At 41.4% G+C, this 25,620-nt stretch overlaps 2 protein-coding genes across 11 annotated transcripts in view; one reads left to right on the plus strand and one right to left on the minus strand.

Annotated features, from left to right (window-relative positions):
- GEN1 (GEN1 Holliday junction 5' flap endonuclease) overlaps positions 1–10,387 on the minus strand; it is a 32,627-nt gene extending 22,240 nt beyond the window's left edge. Inside the window, exons 1-3 of one of the 2 annotated variants that reach the window (XM_048845568.2) lie at positions 10,277–10,387; positions 2,429–2,635; positions 1,792–1,978 (exon numbers count right to left, since the gene is read on the minus strand). In XM_048845568.2, the coding sequence (XP_048701525.2) occupies positions 1,792–1,978; positions 2,429–2,589 (348 nt within the window). In that variant the 5' untranslated portion in view covers positions 2,590–2,635; positions 10,277–10,387. Of the gene's footprint in view, positions 1–256; positions 1,979–2,428; positions 2,636–10,276 lie in introns of those variants that run through there. The other variant, XM_075126401.1, reaches the window with a different exon arrangement.
- The window catches only part of SMC6 (structural maintenance of chromosomes 6), a 100,693-nt gene continuing 83,861 nt past the window's right edge, over positions 8,789–25,620 (plus strand). For 3 of the 9 annotated variants that reach the window (XR_012667549.1, XM_048845565.2, XM_075126400.1), the window contains exons 1-10: positions 13,777–13,798; positions 14,963–15,111; positions 17,000–17,117; positions 18,461–18,566; positions 19,549–19,685; positions 20,473–20,534; positions 22,048–22,128; positions 22,706–22,807; positions 23,061–23,180; positions 23,292–23,390. Coding sequence is in view for 6 of the 9 variants with exons in the window: in XM_048845565.2 (XP_048701522.2) it covers positions 14,968–15,111; positions 17,000–17,117; positions 18,461–18,566; positions 19,549–19,685; positions 20,473–20,534; positions 22,048–22,128; positions 22,706–22,807; positions 23,061–23,180; positions 23,292–23,390 (969 nt within the window). In the remaining 3 variants the exon portion in view is untranslated. Of the gene's footprint in view, positions 8,838–10,481; positions 10,635–12,831; positions 12,852–13,756; positions 13,799–14,159; positions 14,181–14,962; positions 15,112–16,999; positions 17,118–18,460; positions 18,567–19,548; positions 19,686–20,472; positions 20,535–22,047; positions 22,129–22,705; positions 22,808–23,060; positions 23,181–23,291; positions 23,391–25,620 lie in introns of those variants that run through there. The other 6 variants (XM_048845567.2, XM_048845566.2, XM_048845563.2 and 3 more) reach the window with 6 other exon arrangements.

Below are 25,620 nucleotides of genomic sequence, written 5' to 3' on the forward strand. Positions count from 1 at the left end.
GTTTTAGGACACTAAAAACCAATCAGGTTCTTAAAAGCAGAACTTTATAATAAAGAAAAACTAAAAGAAGCACCTCTGTAAAATCAGGATGGAAGGTAATTTTACAGGGTAATCAGATTCAAAACACAGAGGATTCCCCTATAGACAAAACTTTAAAGTTACAAAAAAAAACAGGAATAAACCTCCCTCTTAGCCTAGGGAAAATTCACAAGCTAAAACAAAAGATAATCTAATGCATTTCCCTTCTATTACTTACAATTTGTAATCTTAGATGCTTAGTTCAGGTATGGCTTTAGGAGATGTATTTTCCCTGCCCTGGTTCCTCGCTGTCCAGGAGAGAACACAAAGAAACACAAAACAAAAACCTTCCCCCACAGATTTGAAAGTATCTTCTCCCCTTATTGGTCCTTTTGGTCAGGTGCCAACCAGGTTACCTGAGCTTCTTAACCCTTTACAGGTAAAGGAGGGATTTTATGCTACCCTTAGCTGTATGTTTATGACACATGGCTATTTGCCTGGTTCACAGATCTAGGCTAGAAAACAAGTCTATTGTGTTATTTATGTAATGACCAAAAGCGTGCTAGATGCGTTAGAGCAGTGGTTCTCAACCAAGGGTCCGCCAAGCAGGGCCGGCATTATACTTGCTGGGTCCCAAGGCAGAAAGTCAAAGCCTCAGACCTGGGGCTGAAGCTGAAGCCTGAGCAACTTAGCTTCACAGGGCCCCCTGTCACAAGGAGCCCTGAGCAGTTGCCCTGCTTGCTACCCACTAATGCTGGCCCTGGCTTTAAAATACATAAAAACAGTGCTTGCAGCACGGACAGGCTGTGGAATTTTTACAGCATGTTTGGGGTTCCTCAGAAAGAAAAAGGTTGAGAACTCCTGCTTTAGAGACATATACACAGGTCTATACAACACAAATATGTTTATTAGGTAAGTAATCAAAAATATAAAAGAAAAAAGGCTTTGAGGAATTAGATGGCTTGAGAAATTGGTAATGAGATACAAAGCCTTTTACCTCATAATCACTGGTCTGAATCCAGCACAGATCAATAATGACTGGAGCGACTTGTCATGCAACAGCTGTTAGAAGAAGTGCTAGAATTTCAATCTACTTTCAAATGGATGGGTGTCCTGATGCCAAAATCACCACAACAATAGTTCACCTTCTTACCAGGATCAGCAAAGAAATTAAGGAATGGAACAGAGTAAGTCAGGTTTAAGGTGCATCCAAGGAATGGTGAAGAGAGCTTGTGCCAACACTACCTGCATAATGCCTATTGTGTGCTTAGCTAGAGACGAGTCTCCAGCATTGTCAACCTAGAACTATTAACAGGCACTATATTTACTTAGGATTTACTGTCAATATGCATACCTTGGGGTTTAATGAAAATGTATTGAAATTTGCATAGTTAGGGGAGACTAAGTGTGTAGACTCCAGAGGGTGCATCATTATTTTTACATGTGCTAATTCAAATGATCATTCTGCAGTGAGTGACATCTTTGTGTTCAATGCTGTACAGTACATATGGGAACACACTGCCCCAAGAAGTTTATATGAACTTCACAAAAAAAGGGGGTTCATAAACTTTTAATTTAACAAATTAAAGGATTTATATCCAATCTCAAAGTGATGTAAATTTTGGGGGAGGGGGTAGAATCTCATTGAAAAATCTGTGTGGAGTCATTTCTCTGTCAGATTTATTGTAAATTCTTTCCTTTTTTTTTTTAAATGTTTTTTCCTCCATCTCCGTTCTCTAATACCACAAATAATGAAATTCCTCTATCACTCACCTCTTTTAAAATGGATTTAAAATAGGATCTCCCTGTTTTTGCAGCCCTAGGTTTTTTCGAAGACCCATAGCGCAGCTCATTCCTCTTACTGATTGTTTCTGCTTTCAGCTTTGGGGCATCCCCCTCCATCACAAACACCAATTTGATTTCCATTGAGGTTAAAGAAGAGATTCGAAAAAATAGATTCCTGTATTAACAAAGTAAATAATTTCACTGAAAAATTTAGTTACAAATTAAGCCTGATGACAACTGGTGTGTATACACTAAATGGAAATTTCATGTTGGTCAAAACTTCATAATGAAACCTACACAGTTTCAAACCAAGGAAAAAAAACAACAAAAGAAACACCTTAAGGACAATTGGATTATAGCCCTACCCCAATGCTTCTCCATCCACCCAAAAAGATTCTATAGCTGCCATTTGGAAAACATACACAAAAATATCAGAAAAGATTTCATACCATTTTGTATTGCAAGTCTTTGTACAGGTACATAACTATATGGTAATATGGACTACCATAGATTTTGGAAGTACCTTGGCATAATTCTGGAAGCACAGCACCAAACGAGCAAACTATATCATACAGATTCAAACACTTACCGGTTACAGTTACAGTTTTAGAAAAAGATACTGTACCTAAGATGAGGCTTGGTGACTACTCCAATCATCTTTTTAACAGTCTGTGCCTCACACACCCACAGACTTAAATCAACAGCAAGGGTTTTTCCCCTGAGACTTCTCAGATGAACATGTTCTTTCACAGGCTCCAGGATCTGCCATAGATTAGTCACTCCCATTGTCCTGAATTCCTTCTTGCCAAAGTGAGGGCATCAGTTGTAAAGACTGATCAAAACAAAAGTTTACAGCTCATAATATGGAATGTGGTAATTTTTTTTGGGGGGGGGGGGGGGGGGGCAGAAGTAAGTCCTCTAAGTACTTCTAAAAATAACTGTTAATGACTAAGTCAGTGGTTCCCAAACTTGTTCCGCCGCTTGTGGTGGGCCGGCCGGTTTGTTTACCTGCCGCGTTCACAGGTTTGGCTGATCGCTGGCCGCGGTTCGCTGCTCCAGGCCAATGGGAGCTGCTGGAAGCGGCACGGGCTGAGGGACATACTGGCCATCGCTTCCAGCAGCTCCCATTGGCCTGGAGCAGTGAACCGCAGCCACTGGGAGCCACGATTGGCCAAACCTGCGGACGAGGCAGGTAAACAAACTGGCCCGGCCTGTCAGGGGCTTTCCCTGCACAAGCAGCTGAACAAGTTTGGGAACCACTGGACTAAGTGAATGACACAATCAAGCCATCCAAATATTTAGAGATTTCAGTTTATAAACCCCTTGTTTAATGGATGAGCTCCTTGTAGGACAACTTTTATTATAAACAGGCTACAGTGCTGTCTGAACAGAATGGTAAAGATGTCCAGTTTAAGAAATCATTTTCATCTACATCTGAAGTACCTCTTTCTCACTTTACATGATAACTGAACATCTACTGCCCCAATCATTTCTCACAGAAAATCTGGATTTCTATGGATAAACATATTTCTGTTCGACTACAAGAAAAGAGCACAGATACATGCCATTGTGTCTTTCTATTCCAAAACTGAGGGTGAGACTGTTTGAAATTCATGCTCCTTTATTTCTTCTTGAAGTTCCCACTTCCGTCGAACATCTGGGAATTACTTTTATGGAAATAATGCTTTTTGTCCACAACCAGAAAGACACTGGAACAGATCCTCAGGTGGTGGAAGTGATCACAGCTCCACACTGGAGCTATGATCATTTATACAAGCTGAGGATCTACCCCAGTATATTAAATGGGATACATTCCTTTTAACTCTCTCTGCTTATGACTCTAAATTCTTCCTTTCCTGAATCCCTCCCCCATTCCTTCCTGTAATCTGATTTCCTTTTATTTCTGTTTTCTCGTCCTCTTTCCCATCCCCTTCAGCCTTAACTGACCCTCCTTTCCAGTGCTCTTCTCACTTTCACCCCCTGCCACTCTTAAAATATCAACCTTTTACCTCTACCCTGCTTCTTTGCTAGTGTCCATTTCTTCACCACAACACCAATCCATTCCTCTTGGAAGGAGAAGAAATACATTTTCCTTATGCTTATTTCTCTACATTTCAATAAGAAATAGACTTAAATAGAAATTGGATTTTTTTTTAAATCACTGTTGTTAATGGTTTATGAATGTGTCTATTTTACTTTTGAAATAAAGAAAATCTCTCATAGAAATGACATCAATCAGGTTACATTGTCACATTAAGAAAAAAAGATTGTTTGTGCTTAAAGAGTTTTGCACTACTTTCGAGAGCAAATCATGACCCTGTAGGTCAAAATTGTATCAAATAGGAAGACAACTGCAGAGAAGTTTGGATACAGATGAGGAATGCTGCCATCTAGCAGCCTCTTGAGCATGTGGCTTTCACAGAAAAGGGGTATCAGAGAAACAGTGTTAATGCAACACTAACAAAGAAGTATGAAGCCCTATATACCTGGGATTCAGCTAATTGATCAGTTATTTCTCTTGCTCTCATTGCAGGAATTACAAGTTGTTCTAATTGAAGGACTTCTCACTACTGATTTTCAGGGGTTACATTCTCCCAGTAGATGGTCCATGCCTCTGGAATTTGCAGGACCTAAATCTGTATTAATTCACTCAAATAAGTGGACTGATTTTCAGAAGTGCAGAGCACATACAGTTTCCTTTCCTTTCTAGGGAAACCACTCACTCTGGGTGGTTAAGCACCTTTGTTTCCTGGCCCCAATCAGGTCACTTAATTACGCTCCTACCTTTAAGAAGCCAAGCTTGGAAATGTTACCTTGTTTGACCTCTGAAAGATTTCTGCTTTAGTTTTTTACTGGATATTGATACTTTTGCTGTTGAGCAAAGGGCTTCTCTGCTGGCTTTTGAAGCCCAAAGGCTGCTTTTTCTTTTCATAAACATAATGGTAAGGTGACCAGTTGCTTTGCAGTGGGAGCCAATATAATTTTTCAAACAGATAAATTTAACAAGAGAAAAAGCACATGCCTGCTAAATTGTAGTACTGTGTCTGGCAAGAAAACTATCCCCCTTAGCAACAATGTAGGCTTCCTTTCTCTAAGGACTTAAGAACTTCAGCTTCTAAATGCTGGGAAATCCCAGAAGTTAATTAATTGGCTAGTAAAGAGCTGATGACTTATATTAAGCATTTTTGTGCCCGATGGGCATTTGGAAAGTATCTAGTAATACAAGTCAAATACATTGGCATAGCTATGCTTCTGAAGTTTTATGTACCAGAACAGGCATTGTAAGAAATTAAGTGGCCCTGAGTGCAAATCTGTAAAAAAAAAATTGTGTGTTGGGCTACCTCTTGCACTGTAAGAAATCTGATGTTGTGAACAGCACAGGCAAGAGAACAGAAACAGGAAACTGAGATTTTTCCCACTCTAGTTGCTGTGTTTCTGCTGACACCCGGGGCTGGCCTGTACCAGCCAACTGGGGCTGCAGAGCTGTTCCACTACTGTGTAGACTTCAGGGCTTGGGCTGGAACCCAAGCTCTGGAACCCTCCCACCTTGCAAGGTCCTAGCACCAAGACTCCAGCCCAAGCCCAGAAGTCTACACAGCAATGAAAGAATCCTGCAGTCCAAGATTGAGTGGTTGGTACGGGGCAGTTGTGGGTGTCTAGTTGCTGTGTAGACATGACCGCAGAGACACTCATTTGCTAAGTAGTAGCGTCAACAGTATATACTTACTCAGATAAAAGATGCTTTAAAACTACACAGAAGTATTCTTTTTTGCCACCATAATATTTTAATATTTCCAGTAGTTACCTTTAAAAAATAGAAAGCCTTGAACAGAGCACTCTGCAGGGGGAAAATTAACCTTCTTACCACCTAACTGGGACTTCCAGCTTTTTGGGAGGTGAACGAGCCAACACTTAACAAAAAGCCCTTTTGATGTTACCATTTGTTGCCTATAAATCAGTCTACGTTTCTTATATAGCTTCCTATAACCTTTGTGTTAATTGGTTTATTAGTACTATGATGACATAGCACATCAGTATTAATGCAAAGGGAGGATAAATGCATCAAAAAGTATTTCTAATTCCATACACATGCAGAAGTAGCTATATAGACAAAAGTGTGGCTAAGGCAACTTACAAAATGAAAAATAAAACAAGACAATGTTTCTCAACATCATAGTAAAATATTAATTTATAACTAGGGATGTGATTTTTCCTTTCCATGATTCAAAGTATATTAGTTGCTGAAGTAGCTAGACGTGCCATAATAAATTTTGGAAGTTCTTTTATTTTTGTCATTTAAATGATTTAGGTGCTAACCATCTTGCAGAAAACTGTACTGTCTTGAATGGGGCTCTTTGCAAAAGACCCATCTAAACAGATTTTATTTCAGGGGCCTCAGTTATACCAAATCTCCCACCCCACCTTCTATACCTTAGAGAAGGTTACATCTTCACAGCAGGACCTTATTTTTCCTGTAAGTCTGTAAATCACCCTAAAACACTGTTGATGTTATAATAAAAACAACAACAAAATTTAGGGAGTTGGTCTGGCTTCCACAAAAGTGAATTGCAATACAGTCACTGACATCAGGTCCAGGATCTAGACTTGTAAACCAGCCTTTAAAAGTTTAGAGCCAGTAAGTCTTACAAACAATGAACATTTTACATGATTACAATTAACTCAACAAAAACAAAGGGAGTACTTAAAATGAGTAAACGAATTTAAAGCTGATGACAATTAATGGTTTGCTTTAGACAGGTCATCTGACTATGCAAATTTATCCAAGAAATCTTGGCCAATGCCCCTCAATTCTGCCCTACAGTTCCCCTGCCCTTCCCATACTGAGATCTCCCCACACGGGAGAGTTCTGCAAATACTTGTTTTGAACTACAATCCTCACCGGTATTCCAAGTCCTGAGATATCACCACACAGCTTTGCCAACACACCTAAGCTCCCAAAGTGCATCACCCACTGCTATTTCATCTGTGGGATATCCCCTTGTTTTCAGTAGGACAAAAGAGTGAAAAAGTTTTATGAAATGAAACGCAAAACACATTCGGTGCAATTTAGTCTTACTCTTCAAATATAAAAAGACATGTTGCACAAGATTAAACACTTGCAATTCTTTCTTTCTGTAAGTAAAACACAAGAATAAAACCATTAAGTCCCCATGCTACTAGCTGCTTAGGCTGCATACAATGCTGCATCTGCCCTTAAAATACCAATACTTTTACCAATCCATGTGTATTCTCAGCATTAGTGGATTTTGGAGGGGGAAAGGGAAGAGAACCACTAAAATCCTGAACCCATTGGGGCATAGGCACTGAGTTTTTCTTTTTCCCCAGGGTGCTCCACCCCCACTCTGCTCTGAGGGCCACCCCCACTTCACCCCATTCCCTCAGGCCCCACCTTCACTCCGCTTCTTCCTGCCCCTGCTCTGCTCCCTCCCCAAGGCCCTCACCTGCTCACTGCCCTCCCCCAGCTTACAATCAGCTGTTTCAGGGTGCCACCAAACAACTGGGGCTGGTGGTGCTGAGCACCCACGATTTTTTTTCTGTGGGTGCTCCAGCCCCAGAGCACCCATGGAGTCAGCACCTATGATTGTGGGTACTGGGACGGCCCACCCAGAACTAAAGGTCTATCCACTCACCCAGGCCATAACTGAAGTCTTGGGGCAACAAATGAACAAACAAGAATGGAGGGAGGGTCAAAAGTTAAAAAGCAGGGAACTAGAACAGGAAATAGACCAGAGAACACTCAACAGTGCACACTGCTCCTCAAAGGTGTCTAGGGAGCCAGTGGACACTGCCCAAGGAACTTTGCTTGGAGGTGTGAGACAAGGGACCAGAAATAAGCCCCACAGTCACAGAGATGCCAGTGCCAGGAGGCTGACAACGAGGTCTTGTGACTTTCTGAGGACATGGATGGGGTGTGGGTAAATGAGGTGTGGGGAGAAGTGCAGCCAGAACCTCAGTAGGAGGTTCATCAGATGGCAGCCCCTCAAGACCATTGGAGTAGAGTGTCCCAAACTTTTCAGGGTCTTGCCCCCCGTTACTGCTGTCTGTCCTCCACAGGAGGCTGTGGCTCCAGGGGCAGGGAGACATGGACGAGGTAAGGGGCCCAAGGCTGGGGCTGCAGCTGGACCATGGTGGGGGCCAGCAGCCGGGTGCAGAGCTGTGGCCAGGGCTGGGAGCAAAGCTGGGTGGTGCTCCTGCACAACCCCCTCCCCCCTCTGCGTGGGGGCTGGTCTGGGCCCTGCTGTGTCCCCCCAAATGTTCCTCTGCACACCCTAAGGGGGTGCACCCCACAGTTTGGGGATCTCTTCTCTATGCAAATGTGCAGCACAGTCTCCCTCTTGCTGCAGAAAGGACAGGTGTTAGGGAATTCTGCGAACTGCATCAGATACATATGCCTGTGCTTCTGGCTCCCTGGAGGAACTGTCAACTAATATCCCTGGTGGGCCACCACTAAACTGCTGGTTTCAGCATAACAGCCGTGTTAGTCTGTATTCGCAAAAAGAAAAGGAGTACTTGTGGCACCTTAGAGACTAACCAATTTATTTGAGCATAAGCTTTTGTGAGCTACAGCTCACGATGAAGTGAGCTGTAGCTCACGAAAGCTTATGCTCAAATAAATTGGTTAGTCTCTAAGGTGCCACAAGTACTCCTTTTCTTTTCACTAAACCGCTGCAGCTCACTCCTGATACTAGGTTCTTGGGGGACTATAGGCTACACTGCATCCAGGGCTCCTGCACTGTTTTTGGGGAGCCAGGGCAAGGCCAGGATTGGAGTTCAGGTCCCCACAGTGGGAAGCAGGTAACAGTCTTGATGGGGTCCGAATATAAACACACATCCCCAGGATGCTAAGCAGGAGCAACTGGGATGTAACACAGGGTTGGATATTTTAGGGAGACCAAGATGTGACCTGTGTGTCAGGAGAGTGAGTGTGGGAGGGGATCCGAGCCGGGGGGCGGGGGGAAGGAGAAGGGGAGAACTAGTGTGGGATGGGACGCAGAGAGGAGGAAACAGCCCAGGTAGGGAGGGGACTGGGAACCGAACGCGGGTGTGTTTGTGTGTGTGTGTGGGGGGGTTGTGACAGGAGAGAACAGCCCAGGCGAGGTGGGGGCTGGGCACCGAACGCGGGTGTGGTGGGGGGGGGGGGTTGTGACAGGAGAGAACAGCCCAGGCGAGGTGGGGGCTGGGCACCGAACGCGGGTATGGTGGGGAGGAGGGTGAGAGAAGGGAACAGCCCAGGCGAGGTGGGGGCTGGGCACTGAACGCGGGTGTGGTGGGGGAGGGGGGTGAGAGGAGGGAACAGCCCAGGCGAGGTGGGGGCTGGGCACCGAACGCGGGTGTGGTGGGGGAGGGGGGTGAGAGAAGGGAACAGCCCAGGCGAGGTGGGGGCTGGGCACCGAACGCGGGTGTGGTGGGGGAGGGGGGTGAGAGGAGGGAACAGCCCAGGCGAGGTGGGGGCTGGGCACCGAACGCGGGTGTGGTGGGGAGGAGGGTGAGAGAAGGGAACAGCCCAGGCGAGGTGGGGGCTGGGCACCGAACGCGGGTGTGGTGGGGAGGAGGGTGAGAGAAGGGAACAGCCCAGGCGGGGTGGGGGCTGGGAAACGAAAGCGGGTGTGGTGGGGGAGGGGGCTGAGAGGAGGGAACAGCCCAGGCGAGGTGGGGGCTGGGCACCGAACGCGGGTGTGGTGGGGGGGGGGGGTTGTGACAGGAGAGAACAGCCCAGGCGAGGTGGGGGCTGGGCACCGAACGCGGGTGTGGTGGGGGGGGGGGGGTTGTGACAGGAGAGAACAGCCCAGGCGAGGTGGGGGCTGGGCACCGAACGCGGGTATGGTGGGGAGGAGGGTGAGAGAAGGGAACAGCCCAGGCGAGGTGGGGGCTGGGCACTGAACGCGGGTGTGGTGGGGGAGGGGGGTGAGAGGAGGGAACAGCCCAGGCGAGGTGGGGGCTGGGCACCGAACGCGGGTGTGGTGGGGGAGGGGGGTGAGAGAAGGGAACAGCCCAGGCGAGGTGGGGGCTGGGCACCGAACGCGGGTGTGGTGGGGGAGGGGGGTGAGAGGAGGGAACAGCCCAGGCGAGGTGGGGGCTGGGCACCGAACGCGGGTGTGGTGGGGAGGAGGGTGAGAGAAGGGAACAGCCCAGGCGAGGTGGGGGCTGGGCACCGAACGCGGGTGTGGTGGGGAGGAGGGTGAGAGAAGGGAACAGCCCAGGCGGGGTGGGGGCTGGGAAACGAAAGCGGGTGTGGTGGGGGAGGGGGCTGAGAGGAGGGAACAGCCCAGGCGAGGTGGGGGCTGGGCACCGAACGCGGGTGTGGTGGGGAGGAGGGTGAGAGAAGGGAACAGCCCAGGCGGGGTGGGGGCTGGGAAACGAACGCGGGTGTGGTGGGGGAGGGGGCTGAGAGGAGGGAACAGCCCAGGCGAGGTGGGGGCTGGGAAACGAACCAGTCTCCAGGGGGTCCCACCTGTGCGGCCGGCAGCGCCACGACGTCGCACTCTACAGACTGTATCACTCAGTCCCGGCCTCAGCGTCGGATTCGTATTTGGCGCGGGACCCTCCCACTTTCCCTCCCGGAAGCGGCTCCACCTCCGCGAGGTGGTGGGGCGCGGAAGTACTCGGACCGCGCGTGCGCACTCAGGCGCGGGGACCGGGTTCGCCCGCTTTCCCTTTCCGGCCGGTGGTCGCAGGCTTGCAGCCTAGCTGGGGGCGGGGGCAGGGCAGCGCGGGGTCGAACGCTGGGACTCGGAGCGGGTTTCAAATCTAAACGGATCCTAACGATACCCGCTGTTCCTTCTCCGCAGCCCCGCCCTCCTGCCCGCGAGGTAAGCGGGGCGCCTGGGGAGCCGCTTCTCCTCGCGGTGAGCGCGGGGCTCTCCGGCACAGCCGCTGGCGCAGGCAAATCGCCCTACCCTCATGGAAGGGGGGGTCGCCTGAGCCCCCGCTCGCCGGGCCGGGCCGGTGGAGCTGCTGGGCAGCGCGTTAGGATGGCGTCCTTGGTGGCCAGGCTGCCAAGTCCCTGGGTGGCCGTGGGAAACCTGTGGTCACACTAACGTGGCTCTTCCCAGTGTATCAAAAACTGTTGCGTTGTATTGTACCCCCAGGTGCCACTAGGCTAGATCCTGGTTTTCGTGAGCGCTGGGGGCCAGGGAGCCCATTGTGCTCGGCGCTGCCCAGACACAGAACACGACAGCCCCTGCCCAGAAGCGTTTACTAGGCAAAACAGACAGACTCGTCGCTTCCAAGGCCAGAAGTGACCCCTGTGATCATAACCCGGGACTGCCTAGAACTAATACCGGTATCCGTTAGAGCCTACCTTTAGAAAAAATCTAATCTTGATTTCAGACCTGTCAGTGATAGAGACTCCACCATGACACTGGTAAATTGTTCAGTGGTTAATTATGCTCACTGTTAAACATTTATGCTTTATTTCCATCTTAAATGTATCTGGCTTCAATTTCCACCCATTGGATTGTGTCCTATCTTTCTGTGGTAGACTGAAGAGCCCATTGTATATTTTTTCCCTATGTAGATACCCCTTAAATTCTGTTTCGTTAAGCTAAAGACAACGGAGTATGTGTAAACAGTGAGACAGTACTGGCCAGCATGATAAACTGTAGTCTCTGTACACTAGATCAGGCCAATGGAAGTGGTCTGCAAAATCTGGAAACCATTCTGTAATTGGACAAAATATGGTACTTTGCAACAGAGGGATCTGTTAGCCTGGTCTTCAGATCTCTGTAGTATATTTTTGTGTGGGACAGTTTCATGGACCAGGCAACCAGGGTTCACATGTTTGTTCGTTGTAGTGCTCTCAGTGTGTTAGGTGCTTTCCAAATTGTCAATCCTAAAACTGTCACATATTGCCTATTACACAAGGTTAGAAGGAATGGGAAACTCTTCTAGTTGGAGCCAGAGTGTGGTTGAGAAGTGATGTGGGTTTATTTTTAGCATTAGGACAGAGAGTGGTTATTTCTTTCTGGTGCTCCATTTATAACTTTCCTTTAGGGTGAATTATTTCTAAAATCACTAGAAAAGGATGGAATAAGGGAGAAGCAACTGAAATCTTAGAGTTGCTGATGAAGGCGAATAGTCTATTGTTATACTTGGTGAAAGACCACTACAGAAAAATATGGGAGGGGAGGGGAAGAAATATACTGTAGCAAGACAGCTATTGAATGTTCTGAGCAACGGAACAAATAATTCTGGTAGGAAAAGAGTGACTAGAGAGGTTTCAGAGGAACAGCCGTGTTAGTCTGTATTCGCAAAAAGAAAAGGAGTACTTGTGGCACCTTAGAGACTAACCAATTTATTTGAGCATGAGCTTTCGTGAGCTACAGCTCACTTCATCAGATGTATACCGTGGAAACTGCAGCAGACTTTATATACACACAGAGAATATGAAACAACTGGTTTTGTTTCATATTCTCTGTGTGTATATAAAGTCTGCTGCAGTTTCCACGGTATACATCTGATGAAGTGAGCTGTAGCTCACGAAAGCTCATGCTCAAATAAATTGGTTAGTCTCTAAGGTGCCACAAGTACTCCTTTTCTTTTAGTGACTAGAGAGAATTTCCACTCTTTCCTCTGCCTCCCCAAGGAAAACCCACCCTAAATTGCTGTTCATCAATTATAGTGGCTGAAGTGAAGAGTGTGATGATCATTCAGTCCATGTTGTTACAGTTTCATTTGGGATGTAAAGTATTCTATTATCTGAAGGAAAGATATAGTTTCTTTTTTAATATTTCCATATCTGCAGGAAAAATTTGGTCATGACGCTGGTTGTTGTCCACTGATTAATCAATCAGAACTAATCTCCAGAATAGATGAGGCCTTAGTAATGAAAATTAACCAATTTAGCTGTATTTTTTTTGTTTGTTTCCATTAATGTTAATCTTAAAAGTTTACTCACTGCTTATAATTTCCATAGGAAAACATCATAATTAAATTGTGACACTTGTTTATTTGTCTTTTAGACACAGTGAGAGATTTTCAAAGGTGCCTAAAGGAATTCTTCAGCTCAGTTCCCATAAAAATTAATGGTAACTTTGAAAATCTCAGTCCTAATCTTTACTTGATTACAGCATGCTAGAATTATTATTACCCCAGCAGCTCCCCGCAGGTGGCAGGGGGATGCCCGCAGCCACCAGCCCCCTCAGGGGCAGGGGACACTTGGAGCTCCAAACCACAGGTGGAGGGGGACCCTGGAGCTATGAGCCTCCATGAGTGGTAGGGGCCCCCGGAGCTCCCAGCCATCCCCACCCTGCAGCTGCCCAGCAGCTTCCCATTTTGTAATGGATATTTTTCTTTATTGCCTGTGACCTGTCTGGGACTTTTACTGAAAATATCCATGACAAAATCTTGGCTTTAATTATTATTCGTGCAGTGTATTACCACAACACCAGTTTAACCATAAATTCCTTTATATGCTCTAAACATGATTAAAAAGTCAAAATAATAAGTAATTTACTATGTCCAAACAGTAATATAAAACGTTTATAAACATTTGATGAAGATACTTACAAATGGGCTAAACCTAGGAATGCTTAGATCATCTTGGTCAGGCAGGTATTAGCAATGAACCTTTACTTTTTAATGCCCTTTAATGAACAAATGATGTCATTGCCAATTATCTACTTCACCTAAAAACAATTGAGACAATTCATCTTTATTTCCAGTCTTAATTCAGATAAGATTTACAATCTCCTGTCTTCCCAAGGCCTTTCCTCCCTATCTCTTCGCTCCTTGCTGAACAACAGTTTTTCCCTTGCATGTGGGTTAACCTCGGCCCTAATTTTTGAAATAACACTGGTTTGTGTTTTTCTTTACAACACGTATTTCTTTAACCAAACTTAAGTTAACTCTAATTCTTTAATATTATATTCTACACAACATCTAAAACCTGTGTTGGGTTCATTTCAGAAACATATGAAATGGGGACTTTGTCTCGGCAATGACAAAGTAAGCCCAGCTTTCTTACTGACAGCAGGTGAGGTGATTTTACCCTGTTCTATCTTTATCTGTTTGTCTTTTCTCTCTCCAATCAAACAGGAAGTAGGATGGAACAGATGTAACCCTGGTGTAAGGCCTCCTTGATACTGTTTTATTTTTCATTAGGCTATGAGTGACTGGCTTTCAGCATAGGCTCTGCGCTGTCTGTAAACTTGTCAAGTGACAAGTGTCTTCATGGTCTAATGACAGAGCCACTTGTGTGCACTTGGGATTTATCTTTCTTGAGCCTCACCTGCTGAGTAACTTCACTTGCTCTGTTAACTTTGGATATGTTAAATTCTTTAAGACTGGTAATTCTTTATTTTTTTTTAAATCTGAAACCAGTCCTCGTCTGCCAGCTAGTGCTTTATCTTGTAGAGGTGAGTACTGAGTTCTTAACACCTGTTGACTTCAGTGTTCAGGGCTTCTAAGCACCTTGCACAGGGTGTTTAGCAACTTGTAGAATTGTGCCCTTGCTGTATGTTCATGAAAGATATTTTTCAAGTAAATCGTGTGTCACACAAAGTTGAGATCCTGAGTAGAAGAACTTAACCAGTTAGAAATCTTTTAACATTGGAGTAGTGTTTTGAAACTGTTGACATTTCTGGATCCTGCAAGGACTTCTGCACAGGCTTAGTTTTACTTACTGGGCAGACCCACTGAAGTTAGTGGGAATGCTTAGATACATAAAATTAAAATGTGAATGAGTGTTTGCATGATTGAAACTTTATTGTTCCTTTTTGATGCAGAAGTGTGCTTCCCTCCCATGCTTCCTGTAGTGCTAACCATACTTTGGTACTCCAGAAATAAATAAATTCCAGTACAATGTGTACTTTGTTAGTGTCATAACTAAACCTCTAAGTTGAATAGGAGCTATCCATTTATAGTCCAATTGTCGTCATTACCATAATTGTACCAGCACTGATGCCTTTCTGTTGGGTTTGCTCAGCTTTAGGTTTTCAAAATTTTTTCTTTTTGTCTGACTTAATTTTCACTTTGTTTTACTGGGACTTGTCAATATTGCTTCAAAAGTGGGCAGATTCTGTCAGTTTGCTCTTTGTGATCATTCATATTTTTACGTCGATATAGACCTGTGTGTTACAATCCGAGATATTTTTCGTTTAGCTAACTGGAACTTACGATTTACCCTACTTTTTTTCAGTACTTATGGGTAAGAGAAAAGAGGAAAGCTTTTCAAAACCTGGATTCCACAAAAGGCCAAGACAGGAATACACAGATGAATCTAATGATGAGCTTGATGAAGAAGAATGTTCACAGTTTCAGTCTGACAGTAATTCCAGTTCGCAGTCGGTAAGATGTGTGTCCTGTTAGAAATGGTAGTGTTAAAAAAGAGGAAATAAGCAAACTGGTATAAATATACTACTGTTTGACTCAGGTTGATTGTAAAGCAGGAGGGTCTTGCATGTAGGCTGCAGAGGGAACAATATGAAAATAAAGCTACCAGTGATGTTTCTATCTTGTCGTCTTCAGTTGTCCTCTGCTACATTTGAGGAAACATCTTTCCTCTAGAATAATTTTTTAGGGTGCTATCAACCATAATGATCTCTTCCTCAGATTCATACGCACGTGTTACACAATTTCTTGAAGCATTCTGTTTTGATCCTTTTATAAATTTTACAGCCTGTTACAGTCCCCAGTTGTCCTTTGGAATAGACAGTAAAGATTACTTTTTTTAAATGCAACTTTAATAATTTGTGCAATACATACTCATGGCAACTAAGCATTGTTTAAAATTAAAATCATAAGTTGCATTGGCAACCACCGTCAGTTGCATTACTTCTGAGGGCAAAAAACATAGGCAACCAAGTTAAGGAAACAAAATGTTTGGTTAGTCATCCAAAAATGAACCAAATATGTTGTGCAAGTTGATTTTATGTTGCACAAAAATGGGGGGTGGGTGGGAAGTATTTAAAAGATAAATGAGTGACTTGAAAGGAGCAGTTGGAGCCACTGTAGCTTGTTAAACATATCCCAAATACTTTGTGACACCATCAATATAGAATCATATTTTTGAAATATTTTTTTTGTGTAAAGTGGTAATTTAAAATAAAATGAGGATGAATGTCATCGTTATTGCTCTCTAGAGTAGATGAGTCATAATGAGATAAATATTTTAAGAAAAAATGCTTTAAGAAGAAATGCTCTTCAAATGCAGTGTTGTGTTGTCTGATGTGAGAACTCAAGTTACAGGTGGCCTTTATATATGCTTAAAACCGTTACTTGTTTCTAGGAAACAAAGTACAGAGAAATGTATTCCAAAAGCTTTAACTTTACCCTAAAAACTTTCTAACAAAATATATTTCAACATTTTGCCACTGGATTATCCCTTCTGCTTCTAAATTCAGCTCCTTCTTCCCAACTTTGAAAGTTGTTTAAAAAGAGTAAAGATTATTGTAAAAAAAAAAAAAAATCTATATGGTGTATGAAGAAAATTATACCACATGAAAGCTAAATAATAAAAGCATGCTGTGTAAGATGTTCATGACTCGGTAACTTAAAGGGGAAAAACTAAGACTATATATACACGGCATACCTCTTGTGTACCTATACCCCACAGTGAAAGGCAGGCTGCATCCACACTGCTGTGTGTAGCTACATGTGTCCCCAGAAGCAGGGAGCTGCTGGAGCCTTTCCCTACTGCCTCCCTGCTGCAGGGGAAGACTCCAACAGCAGGACACTACACTGCTAAATATGGCAGCGTACATAGGGAGGCACTGTGTGGGCAAGTAGAGAGCCCTGTACGGTACATACTCAGGTACATACCTGCAGGGTTCAGGAAGTGTCTTTATTAACCTACGCAGTGACTCATCATCTACACTGCTATTTATACCCATGCTGGAGGGGTGTCTGTGGTGCATATACTCTAATGCTATGGAAAGGAGTATGCCGTGTAGATGTACCCTAAAACCATCTTTGATAAATGAAGGATTTTGATAACTATTTGCATTTAATGCTACCTTATGACTGAATTACACCACCAACTGTACATTTTCATATTGTTGTGTAATTTGTATGCATCATCACCTAAAGCCCTTCCATCTGTTGTCCTGTTTTGGCTACAAAAGTATATGACTTTTGTTACCACTGCCATTTTATCACTAAGCTCTCATTTTAATTTCTCATTTTACGTGACTCAGTTTTGTGTTTGATTTATGTCATTTTCATGATATTTCTGTAGACTTCAGGGGAAGTGGGGATAATTGAAAGCATCCAATTGAAGAACTTCATGTGCCATTCAATGTTGGGGCCCTTTCAGTTTGGATCCAATGTAAACTTTGTGGTTGGAAACAATGGAAGTAAGTATTAATTTTCTCATTTCTCTGTCAGGGGCATTTTTGGGGGACTTATCCAAAAACTAAACCAAATATGTTCCTAAATATTTAGAGCCAAAGTTCATTAAAAAGTCTTCCTTTTAACTACAGAAAAGGAAAATCATTATTTATACAAACTTCTGCTTTTTCATTAATGTTTGTCTCAGTGCTAAACAAGATAGAGGTTTCTGTATGTTGTGATTTTAATTTATACAATACAACATAGTCCTTAGTCCTGCCATGAGTGCAGGGGGCTGGACTAGATGAGCTCTCAAGGTCCCTTTCAGTCCTACGATTCTGTGAGTCTATGGAAGTTCATTACAAAAATCTGTAAAGTATGCCCCAAAGCAAGTGTATAGATAGATATAAAATAAATATTCTTCAAGTGGAGAACAGAGTTGTGATAAGACAAGAAACCAAAAAGTCCAAAAGAAAAATACTACGCAACTGGTAGACTCACTACTTTCAGAATAGATCCAAAATGTACAGAAATTGAGAAAACTTTATCTGGTGCATGATTTGTCTTAATTCTTGTTCTCTGAAAATTATTTTGTGATTAGAGGTAAAAGGTCAGTATGAACTGAACTCTTGCACATTCAAGCTCTGGAAAATAACTCTTGTTAAACGCGTTGTTACCTTCAAGGGGCTAAAATGCATGACTTTTTGTTTAGTTTGGGTTTTTTTCAAGTCGGGTTTTTAGTAAGTTTATCGGTCCTTTATTCATAATTTAAAGGACGGGTGTTAGGTAAAACAAACCAATTTAAATTTTTCTTGTGCATTTCACCTGCTTGGACAAATCAATAAATAGAAAAATAACTAGTCACCTCAGCTTGCATTTCTAATCACTTTTGCTCTTTGTGTGTTCTGTCCTAGTGGAGCACTGCAATGTTTGGATTGCAGACACTGGAGAAACTTATTATTTTCATACTTAAAATGGTGATCTTTGAATTTTTTGTTCTGTAAAATCTTTTAGTATGGCTTTGAAAAAACAAAATGCACAAACACTACTATTACTTCTCAAATTTGGACGTGAACTACTTGACCTATACTTGTTTATGTTAGGAGACAAAATTAGGGATATTCTTTTCAACTCAGTTTGAATACATTGAACTAAGAAAGCTTTTTGTGGAATAAAAACTGGAAAAGTGGTAATATTTTGCCAACATTGGAATGGTTGGTGTATGCGCCTATCAGATCTTTTACAATAGATATTCTTAAACTCTATTTTCAGTTTTATTAGTCTGACTTAGATGTGTACAGGTTTGGCTAAAATTATATACACTGTAATTGAATTGTATAAATAGAAGATTGCTTGTTTGCTTTTTCAGGTGGGAAGAGTGCTGTATTAACTGCTCTTATTGTTGGGCTTGGGGGAAAAGCTACCACAACTAACAGAGGATCCTCCTTGAAAGTATTTGTGAAAGATGGAGAGAAGTAAGTGAAACAGTGTATTTATTTGTTTGAGGTGGGCTGTTAGTTTGATGTTTAAAGTTAGTTTGGTCCATTGAGTTACAAAGTCCTTAGTTTTCTTTTTTGCTTTATTGGGCCTTTTATAGGATGAGAAACATTTTTAAAAATACAGGAACGTGTGGTTTTAAAATAATAAAAATTAGTAGGTTGGACTTCGGTGTGATATCTGAAACGACTAAGTTTTTTAAATTAATCTGAAATTTAGTCACAGTCTTTAAACTGCTATATAAATAGAAATTTCATTTCCTCTCAGTAGTCAATTCTAAGATAACTTAAATATTTTAAAGAATGCCCATAAGTACTGAACTTTCTTTAAACTCTTTACTTTGAGCAGCCTATTTATCCCCTTCTTCCGTGGAACCTTATTTTCATCTGGAATGGGTTGTCCGATACCCAGAGCTGATTGTTAATGTTCCTCTCAGCCCCCAAAGTAGAAAGTTGACTTATGCACTAATTCAGTTATCTATTTGATTTATTACTTTTTCACTGAGTTGAGCAGAGACAAATGGAATGCCTTTTGCTCTAATATCAGAGCATCTAAAATTGTTGCAGCACAGCCAGTCTGCATCCTACCCTTTCAGATAGATTTAAACTTTCTGTTAACATGCTACTTAAAGCCTTTTTTAACGTTATGTTTTACATGGAACTATAGCTGAGTGCCCATAAAAGTAAAGGTCTAGTATCATGGTTAGATCCAGACACATAGCTCAGACAGCTCTGACCATGCATCTCAGTTTGGCCTATAGAACTTTCTGCTTTGGAGCTCAAACTCTCCTATACAAACACAGTGCCATGGTAGTTCTCTGTTGATCTACAATTAGGATGAAACAGACCCAACTAACTTCGGTTGTGGCCTAAACAGGAATTGAAAATCTATTGGGGGAAAGTCTGTTTCTTTATCTTGAATGATTCAAACTCAGATATTTTAAGTTAATGTTTATTTTAGTTCTGCAGATGTTTCAATAACGTTAAGAAACCGAGGTAAAGATGCATTTAAACCAGAAGTATATGGCAGTTCTATTATTGTGATTCAACACATTAGCATGGATGGAAGTCGAAGTTATAAACTGAAAAGCAAAACAGGTTTGGCAGTACTTCATTTTCAATTTTAAAGCATTTGAAAAAAATATTTTCATTACTGTCTTTCGTATGTTTGTGGAGGATTAGGTATTTCCTGTGAGCCAGTGAACATTCAAAAGGATATGACAGCGTTAGCTAGTTTTTCTATACTGGCTCTGAGAGAGAGAGATGCTTGAATAATAAAATGAATAAACAAAAAATGTAACTTCCATTATTTTAAAAAGTAAAGCTTAATATCTTTCTAGTAGCATATTTGCATTTCTGTATTCTGACTTTAACAGTACTGTGAAATTATTAGCCATGTTCTTACAATTAATTAAGAAATACTAAGTAGTATTTGTCACATTCTGACTAGTGACAGGTTGGTTCACCCCTTGTTGCCAAAGAATGGTTACTTGACAGGTTATTGCCAATCAACTTTGACACCTGGCTAGAGGCATCAACTTGTCCTTTGTCTTTGAGAAACTGGTTTAGCCAGTCCCCAGACTTGTCTCCTAAACGTATTTCAGTCATAATTGCAGTTTGTTAATAACTTTGCATAATGTTATGTTAATAACTAAATAATGTTGCTGCATACATTTTACGATCATATTATTGACCAGTGAGCTATTAGTTTTCAAGTGATACCTCACAGTGTATATTTTGTACAGAGATTATTAGAATAGTGTGTAGAGTGTGAATGCAGTGGTGCATTCAGTCACAGTATATCAAGCTATACATGTTTTGTACTTATCTATGATTTTGGATATAAACTGATACGGGTTTTTTCATTTTTTTTTTATACTTTCAGGGACGTTAATTTCTTCTAAGAAAGAAGAACTTACTGCAATATTGGATCACTTTAATATACAGGTAATTGCTGAAATATTTGTTAGAGTTCTACATTACTTGTAGAGGCAAACTGAACACTTTTGCTAAAGCATGCTGCATTTTGATGAACGAGAACACCAGTTCTTTCATACTAACACAGTGCTGCATCATTTACATTCAAAAGGTTATCTTTACAGGCAGTGGCTAAGAACTCAGGTTTGAAAAGGAAAAACAGAAAATTTACATTCTGCAGGATATGAATTTGCTATAGAGATTGGATAAACCAAATAAGCAAACCAGGTGTGACCTCATGTTTGGGATTCAGTCATGCTGTTCTGGGAATTCCCAGTTTATGTATTGATGCCTGTTGTTTCATCCATACAGTAGAACCTCAGAGTTACGAACACCAGAGGTGTGAACTGATCAGTCAACCACACACCTCATTTAGAACCTGAAGTACGCAATCAGGCAGTAACAGAGACCAAAAAATAAGCAAATACAGTACAGTAGTGTGTTAAATGTAAACTACTAAAAAAAATGAAGGGAAAGCAGCATTTTTCTTCTGCATAGTAAAGTTTCAAAGCTGTATTAAGTCAATATTCAGTTGACAGGTTTCAGAGTAACAGCTGTGTTAGTCTGTATTAGCAAAAAGAAAAGGAGTACTTGTGGCACCTTAGAGACTAACAAATTTATTTAGTACTCCTTTTCTTTTTGCGAATATTCAGTTGTAAACTTTTGAAAGAACAACCATAACATTTTGTTCAGAGTTATGAACAATCTCCATTCCTGAGGAATTCGTAACTCTGAAGTTCTACTGTAATTGGTATATATAGTATCTTATCTTATGTTACTCAGTTTCTGCAGACGGTCTGTAGATCAACCTGTTCTAGCAGAGACCTATTTGGTTAGTTTTCTTCCTGTTAAGTGATTCGGTGAAGAACAATATGTACTACTATTCAGAGCCCTATAAAATGTGTTACAGCAACACATATGCAACATATGCAGAGAAAATCTTTAATATGTTACAACTTAATGTAAATATTGTACTGCTTCTGTTGGAATTTCCATGCCAAGTATAATTTTTTGGGATGTGCTGAATGGTTTATGGAACTGAAGATGGATTCTTATCTTTATTTCACTCATATAGAATTGATTCCAGATCAATCGTGGAGAAAATCATGACACTCTATAGCTGTTCAGTGGTCTGTTTAACCATACCAGACCATACCTCCTCCATCCTCCTCCCCACATATATATTTTTACCTTCATTTCGCGTCCTAGTAACCAGTGTTCACGTCGTAAACACTACTCCCACGGGGTACCTCTCTTTTGCCTTAGCGTGTGCCTTCTTGGAAGACTCAGCAGTCAGTTTAATGAACAAGAAGACTGGACTAATGTCTTTCCTTGAGATGTGGCTCGTCCCGGTCATGACTTAGTCAAGTTGATAGAGGAATGTAGGAAAAATGGAAACCTCATTTCCCGTTTCTGTCTTGTGCTTTCATTAACATTAACTCAGTTTAAAATACTTATATTGTTTGTAAATGTGGTGTTACAGGTAGATAATCCTGTGTCTGTTTTAACCCAAGAGATGAGCAAGCACTTCTTACAGTCTAAAAATGAAGGTGACAAATACAAGGTAAGCTAATCAAGATCAATGGCATTTAAATAAAATATTATAAAATACAGTTCCTGTTCAGTCATTTTTAATTTTTAAAACTTCTGTGAGGTTGTTGCATGCAGTCCAATGAAAGCAGAGTTATATTCAGAAAAATATGATGTAAATGGGAATATATTTGTTTCAAATTTGTGTAAAGAATTTACCAATGGCATATGAAAAATAATTTTGAAAAAAAAAAAGTTAATTGTCTGAATTTGACAGCCTTCAAAGCACATTGCAAAGCTTACTTTTACTCCCTGGCCTGTGAGGAGATGTCTATTGGTAGGTCGGGATAATGGTGGTATGGGACTATGGGGAATTGTATAGGGAGGTTAAGTACATATTGTAGTTCCGTTATTTGTTACGTTATTGCTGGGTTATTTGATTTTATGTGCTCTGCAGTGTCTGGTGCATTGGCTTAATGTTTTATAAGACTGTTTAGGGTGCTCAGAGTATTGGATGGGTGCACGTTTTCTAACAGTTTTTAAAATCCACTTAATTCCCTTTACAGTTTTACCAAAGCTGAAGTTTCGATCTCTCTCTTCTTTGGTTTTAGTTCTTTATGAAAGCAACCCAGCTGGAGCAGATGAAAGCTGATTATTCATACATTATGGAAACTAAGTCAAGAACTCATGACCAGATAGAACAAGGAGTAGGGGTATGTAAAGGTTACTGTGGTTAATTACTACACACATAGACACTGAAATAATATAAGGAATACAGATATTACCCATTATAAAATGCAGTTGCACCATAAATTAACTATCAACTTGTAATATAGTTTAGCTGGGTTGCTTAAATTCATTAATCTGAGTCATTTTAAACTTTTAAAAAATTATCCTCCTACAATTCCATATTACACCAACAATCCTTTATGCTCATTAACATTTGAATCTTTTTACTTTTTTTAGCTTCTTCAAGACCTTAGGCAGCACTATTTTGAGAAAGAGGAGCACTACAAAAGTATTGCGTTCGTGAGCGAAATGCAAACCAATCTAGAGGCTTTGAAACATAAAATGGCCTGGGCAGTGGTAACTTTCTTGTTAGAATATCTTTTTCTTCAACTGAAGTTCATTTAATTTATCTTCAAATTACCTTGACTGGTCTGATGTATATTTCAGTCTTTCTTTTAAACATTTCAGGTGAATGAAACTGAAAAAGAAATGAAACCAATCAAAGATAGTATTGATATTGAGGAAGGACGTACTGAAAAGTATGATCAGAAGTTAAACGAATGGCAGGTAGGGTTGTCTTAAACAACATGTTAATTCTGAATTTAGTCTGGAAGCATAATGTAGTAAAATCTCATAGTAAACAAAGCTGATAATCAATACCACTGAACTGCTTCTTTTTTGCTGATGGTGGCAAATCAACTTGAAGAACTCCTTCTGTTTATAGTCATTTGTAACATTCAAAGAGTTAATCAGGTTTCATATTCTTAGTATTAACTGATAACACAGTACTATCAGTCAAGGCCACAATTTAACTTTGTGAGGGCAGCGTATTTGACATGCATATGTTAAATTATAATTTTAAAAAGTTGATTTTTAAACATTTTCTTGAATATATATCTATATAATTGTTCTAGGTTTGTTGTGTTTGGTAACATTATGTTTGTGGGAGAAAGGGTTTTCGAATCCCACTCCTCTCGACGCATTTCTGATGACATTTGATCAAAATTTCCACCAACAGGATACTTCAAGTTGGAAGGTGGGTGGGTGAACAGCGAGTCTCTTGCCATGTTACAAAGGGTGGCATCATTGAAATTCTGATTCTGTAGATTTTTTACAAGTCAAAAGACTCCTTCCTTACTTTGCTGTCATTAACTTGCCCTTGGAATTGCTCCCAGACATATGGCTTTTTTGTTCTAGTGAGGCAGTGAAATTAGTTTAATTAAATTTCAGAGTAACAGCCGTGTTAGTCTGTATTCGCAAAAAGAAAAGGAGTACTTGTGGCACCTTAGAGACTAACAAATTTGAGCATAAGCTTTCATGAGCTACATGCATCCGTATGCATCCGATGAAGTGAGCTGTAGCTCACGAAAGCTTATGCTCAAATTGGTTAGTCTCTAAGGTGCCACAAGTACTCCTTTTCTTTTTAATTAAGTTTATAATTCTCCACTGTTAAGTAGATTATCAGAGCTATCTCCTCAGTTTCTTCCAGGTATAGCCTAAAGAGCCATATCTAAATAGCAGTCTTTATTTATGCACTGTTGATTAGCAGTCTGAACCTTCATGGTCAGATTAGTGCTCGTTCACCCCTCCAGTTCACTGGGGACCAACTCTAGGATGGGAAGATAGTTTGTTCTCTGTGCTTGCTGAGTCCTAGGTGTTTTGTTTCGTTGATTCACTCAATGACTATCTATGTGATCGTTATGTGATGTGGAATCACTCACTGAGAACCAAACTGAGATGACCAATTTTGCATAGACTAATGAGTAGAATTTGAATGATGGTTACTTTTAGTTCTGTTATATATAGGTTCTTATACAGTGCTTCTCACGATAGTATTTGAATGCCTTTCAATAGTGTATTAAGCAACGTGACTAACATTTGTCATGTGTTATGTCAAGTCAGCACTGGCCATTTGAGAGCTGGAGACCGGTAGTGAAAGGCACAAGTATTCCGCAAAGAAATCATTCCCTGAGCCATATAGAGACTAAATTGACCTTTCATGGCACTGGAACTTTCAGATATGTTGAGAAGGACCTGGCGAATCAGATATTTGGGTGATGTGCATAGAATTTGTTCAACACTGGATCTATAAAACATTACTGTTCTGTGTGTGTGATTTTGAGTCCATTAAAATCCTTCAGTGTTTTTTTTTTTTTTTTCAAACTTAGCGAAGCACTTGTTCATGATTGAAAATTACATATGAGCCAAATATACATGTTTAAAATGAAGCTGATTTTAGTTGCTTTTTTCAGTTGGAGTATTTCAGCAGTCTTAAAAATAGGCCATTAGTGTAATCTCTTTTACATACTGTTATCACAGTAATAGTTTACTTTGTGCCGTTGTCAGCACTTTGTGTTTGATCAGTTTAATTGACTTTCCTCTGTAGGGGTCATCTGTGCCTACAATAAAAATTAAATAAATTGTAAAACCACAAGAACAAAGAAAACAGAGATAGATAGACTTGAAAACTACTCTTAATAAGGCAACCACCACCTGGAGCGTCATAGAATCATAGAATATAAGGGTTGGAAGGGACCCCAGAAGGTCATCTAGTCCAACCCCCTGCTCGAAGCAGGACCAATTCCCAGTTAAATCATCCCAGCCAGGGCTTTGTCAAGCCTGACCTTAAAAACCTCTAAGGAAGGAGATTCTACCACCTCCCTAGGTAACGCATTCCAGTGTTTCACCACCCTCTTAGTGAAAAAGTTTTTCCTAATATCCAATCTAAACCTCCCCCACTGCAGCTTGAGACCATTACTCCTCGTTCTGTCATCTGCTACCATTGAGAACAGTCTAG

This window comes from Caretta caretta, chromosome 3, assembly GCF_965140235.1.
Source record: "Caretta caretta isolate rCarCar2 chromosome 3, rCarCar1.hap1, whole genome shotgun sequence".
Classification (NCBI taxonomy): domain Eukaryota; kingdom Metazoa; phylum Chordata; order Testudines; family Cheloniidae; genus Caretta; species Caretta caretta.